Genomic DNA, 4717 nt, shown 5'->3' with positions numbered 1-4717 from the left:
TGTAGAACTCTTAAAACAAGCTTCTTAATTTACACTTTACTCATGTATTATATAATATATATATATATATATCATGAAACCAGAGCAAGCTTATCACATCATAAAACAAGCCAAAGCTCCGGCTAGTGACACTCGTATACTGCAAATCATCCAACTATCTCTCTTGTAAACAAGCCAATTTCAAGCTCTAAGTTTTCAGATCTGTTTAGTATTTCGACTTCAAGCATGCCGTGTTGGCCCATTTTACAAACCAAGCCGATCTATCCCTGCCTCAGCTCGCGGACATCCCTACCATTGATGTTATACATACATGACGTATATGGTTTCCTCGCCGTTTAATTTGATATGCATTTTACCTCACAATGTACTTACTGTATTACTATAAATATTTCCTGATATCAAACTTTGCTTCGTTCGATAACAGTAGGTTTATTTTAAAACCAAAATCCATAGGACAACTCTTGGACACATGAATTCTAACTTCAGTAGACCTAGGTAAAGAAAACCAACACAAACAATACAATAAACAGAACAATCAAGAACAAGATCATCATCATCTGGCCCTTGGCACCGGCCTTCTTCATAACAGCAGCCACTTTTTTCTGCAACAGTTTAAAAACATGATTAACTTTTAATATCATCTGTGAATAACATGATCAGATCCAGACAAAAACCCACCACTGCGCAGACGCCAAATGGGAGGGTCAAATGAGTTCGGTAACTTATCCAGACATGCAATTGAAATTTTTTAAAAGAATTCTTAATTTTATAAATGATTTGTAATTCACATTGGTCTACAGAAAACATGTTATTTAAAAATTTTGATTTCTTTTTTAAATAAAGTGATTCAGTACGGCAAATGCATTGAAAATTCGTTTTGGTATGTGTATAAACGAGTCAAGCCTCTCGTGACCTACTCGAGACAGCTGATAAAAACATCGAATTGAGCTGGTGATTGAGCCGTGAACAGCGGAGCGGTTGTGGCGGGGCGTCTGGAGGCTGTTTGGTGTGGGGAGGATGGAGTTTTCTGGATCCGGTGATCAAGTGGAGGGGGGTGGCAATGGAGGTGGCCAGAGCAGATGCTGTGGCCAGTCGTGGACTGGTGGCCAATGGTGTGGTGATGGTTCAAGTGATTTGTCAATTCAAGGGTTTCAACATGTTGAAGATGAATAAAAGTAAAAGGGGGTTAAAGAATAATGATTAGTAATTACTCTAATGGAGTGATTTGCCACATCGCATACCACCTCAGTAAAAACATGCCATGTCAACAACAAAAATTAACGGAGTTAGGGTCCCTTAAGTTCGGGAGTGACAGAAGAAAACAAGTTACAATTTGAGAGTGATGAGAGACAAATCGTTAGGTGAGGGTGCTATTTACCAATGAGTGAAAGTTGGGAGTATTAAAACCCAATATCCCTAATTATTATCACATATAAATTATCATACAAATAAGTGAATGACTAAATAATATACATTATTTTATATAAAAACTATTTAATTATAAATGAAATATCATCATCATCATCATCATCGTACTCAGTATATCCCACCAATAGCAATGCTATGGTAGGGGCTGAGGAGGGTAAGATGTAGACAGCCTTACCTCTATCCCATAGGGATAGAGAGGCTGCTTCCGGTGAGACCCCCGGCTCGATAGTAGTTTTGAATCAAGCCTTGGACATAAGACACATAACACTCAATCATCGGGACACCGGCTAATTGGTGCATGTGCCCTTGTCTTTCGGCTATCAACGCCACCACATGATGCCTGATTAACCTTCCGCCACTTTTAACGTTATTTTCACGTGATTAGTAAAATAACGTCAAAATTAGTGCAATTTTACTTTTGCCCACCCAAGGGTTCACACATATATACATTATACGTGCGCACCGCAAGCAGGGCGTTAATTATAAATGAAATATAAGAAATAATAATTAATAATGTATATAAATTAAATAATCAGTAATAAACGAATCGAGCCTAAGCCGTGCTCGATCTTTAGAAATAGATCTCAAAACGAGCCGGGCATTTTTGAAATACATAAAGAAGTTGGCTGGAAGACTAAAATAGCCACACATGGAATGAAGCTGACCTGAACAAAATCAAGACGATTGGTTGTACTATCCATCTCTGAACCCAATTCATCTATAAGTCTCTCCTGCAATAACATCAGGATATGATTGATTAAACATTATGTGTGGAGTTGAAACTTATTATGCATGTTATTTAAATAAATTTAACCAAAAGGTGTTTTGGTAATTAAGGCGGTACCTGTGACAAGAGTTCATCGTGTATGGTGAGCCCAACCGATCCAATCCTTCCAACACTTGCACTCAGCTCATCTAACTCTTCGTCTTGTTGCCTAAACATAGCAATTAATACACTCAGTTTTGTAAGTAAACCCCTAATAAAGTTAATTACACAGATGGTCCCTACGGTTTGAGCAATTAGTAACAAATTTGGTACTAACTTTGAAAAGTTGCATGTTTGGGGTTAGTGGTTTTAACTGTGTCACGAGTTTGGGTATTAGCACTAACCCCAAACATGCAAGTTTTCAGAGTTAGTGTCCAAATGTGTTAGCTTGTTACTTTGCCCAAAACACAAAAGCCATGTGTGTAATTAACTCTAAACAATAAAAGAAAGAAGTGAAACACACGTTACCTGATGAGAAGCATCTGTCTGTCAGATTCTGAAGTTATAAAATCATCATTACCTTCAACATAACGACTAGCCCGGTTTTGGAGACGCGTAGTTGGAACACTCATAAGTTCTTCACGCATCCCACTGGCAGTTGAAAAACCTCTTCCGGTCACTGATTTCTTAACATTGCCAACCTGGATAAAAACGCTTGCATCAACAATAAACCAGGAAAAAGAAATTAAGGAATGAAGTATGGGTGTAAACGAGACAAGCCGCTCGAGACTGAATCTTTAAAAGCTCGAATCGAGTCGAGCTTAAACGAGCTGAAGCCTGAGCTCAAACCTAGGCATGTTTGATAAACGAGCCCGGAGCTTCACTTATTGAACTCGAGCTAGCTCATGAACCTAAACGAGCCAATTATTTATACAATTTGTATTTAATATACTAACGATGTAATTATAATTTATAATAACTATTATTATATATAAAATTATGACAAAAGATACTCAATAACATTAATCGTGTTATGTATTTAAATCATAATAAAAATAAAAACTAATATAGAAATAATTATAATTATATATAATATACAGTTAAAAAAAACCTAGCATGAGCCGAGCTTGAGCTTAAAAATTTACTCACAGACCAAGCTCATGCTTAAAAAGCAGCTCACAAGCCGTGCTTGAGCTTTAAATGTTACTCACAAGCCAAGTTCGAGCTAAAAAAACTGCTCATGGGCCGCGCTAGAGCATTAGAAAGAGAGCTCGAAATGAACCGAGCTTGAACTTTTGTAAAAAGAGCTGAAAACGAGCTAAGCTCAAGCCTAGCCCGACCTTGAGCTTAAAAAACTACTCACGGGCCGGGATTGAGCTTTAGAAAATAGAGCTCAAAATGAGCTGAGCTCAAGCCTAGCTTGACGTTGAGCTTAAAACACTACTCACAAGCCTAACTCGAGCTTTAAAAACTACTCACAAGCCGCATTTGATCTTTAGAAATAGAGCTCAAATGAGCCAAGCTCGAGCTTTAAAAACAGAGCTCAAAACAAGCCGAGCTCGGGCTCGACTGGGGCTCATTTGCACCCCTAGAATGAAGTAAAAACAAGATAAGCATGTTTACTTGAGTTCTAGCAGTTCTTGTCCATTTAGTTCTTCTATCAATCTCTGCTTGATTGATACCATATAAAGCAGGGTCTCTAGATGCTACAGAAATAGCCTTTTCAAGTTCATCCACCTTCCTATCAGTAAAACAGATTTTCAGAACCCGAGAACATAAATTCCAGTTGATCATGTTTTAGATTCATACCTGCCATTCAATGCTCTCACAATTGGAAATAAGTTCTGTTGTGAGTCGGGTTTGTTCTCCACTTGCTACAGGGATGTGTTCCCATTGGTGAAAAGTGGCCTGCAACGTATCGATCTGAAAACAGAATACGCTCGTTAATGTCTCCGTGCAAATCAAACAAATAAAGAATATGATTTGTTCAATCATAAATTGCAAAAAATGAAGCTTGAAAAGCTGACTTACAGATTCTTGAATTTCTTCCTTCACAATATAAAATGGATCTTGAGCGGACGACATTTTGATTGTACAACGCGGTAGCAAGTTTGTTTTTTCTCTCAAGGATATGATCAACTCTTAGATCTGAAACAAGAATGAGATATTGCAACAAATTATTAACCCGTTTGTGTGATGATATATGCACATAATGCACAATTAATAATACTTGATATTAATTGGTAACTCTATATCTTTTCAAACTTTTCAATACATAACCAACTTTATGTAAACCGCAACAACAACATAAACACATGTCCAGCTTTAAATGCTATAAACAGTAAACGCTAGGCCTGTAAACGAACCAAACGATCATGAATAAGAGCATGTTAATGTTCGTTCATTTAACTTTAAATGAACATGAACACTTAATCGAACAAATATTTGTGTTCATGTTCGTTCGTTTAAAAATGAACACGTTCGTGTTCGTTTATGTTCGTTCGTTTAAAATCTATACGAACAGTTCACGGACATAAACGAACAAATATAAACCTATTAAGTAGATGACTTATATTTAATTAT

The 4717-nt window shown here is 37.0% G+C and overlaps 1 protein-coding gene across 1 annotated transcript; it reads right to left on the bottom strand.

Annotated features, from left to right (window-relative positions):
• Nucleotides 1–382: 382 nt before the first annotated feature.
• On the bottom strand, nt 383–4240 carry LOC143595915 (syntaxin-61-like). The gene is made up of 7 exons (XM_077074812.1): nt 4166–4240; nt 3944–4057; nt 3758–3871; nt 2663–2835; nt 2273–2363; nt 2094–2159; nt 383–602 (listed from the first exon to the last, which is right to left on the bottom strand). Exons 1-7 carry the CDS (start codon nt 4217–4219, stop codon nt 492–494), a joined length of 723 nt encoding a protein of 240 aa, XP_076930927.1. The 5' UTR covers nt 4220–4240; the 3' UTR covers nt 383–491.
• Nucleotides 4241–4717: the final 477 nt, after the last annotated feature.

This window comes from Bidens hawaiensis, unplaced genomic scaffold (genome assembly GCF_021521415.1).
Source record: "Bidens hawaiensis isolate Kalapana, Puna unplaced genomic scaffold, B.hawaiensis_p1.1 tig00045676_1, whole genome shotgun sequence".
Classification (NCBI taxonomy): Eukaryota; Viridiplantae; Streptophyta; class Magnoliopsida; order Asterales; family Asteraceae; genus Bidens; species Bidens hawaiensis.
The sequence above is the reverse complement of the archived record's forward strand: the minus strand, read 5'-3'. Positions and strand labels throughout refer to the sequence as shown.

Coding starts and splice junctions, on each gene's coding strand:
- LOC143595915 (XM_077074812.1), bottom strand. CDS start 4,219: ATGTCGTCCGCTCAAGATCCATTTTATATTGTGAAGGAAGAAATTCAA. Junction 4,058..4,165: donor AGGAAGAAATTCAAGAATCT/GTAAGTCAGCTT, acceptor TTCTGTTTTCAG/ATCGATACGTTGCAGGCCAC. Junction 2,160..2,272: donor ACGATGAACTCTTGTCACAG/GTACCGCCTTAA, acceptor ATGTTATTGCAG/GAGAGACTTATAGATGAATT.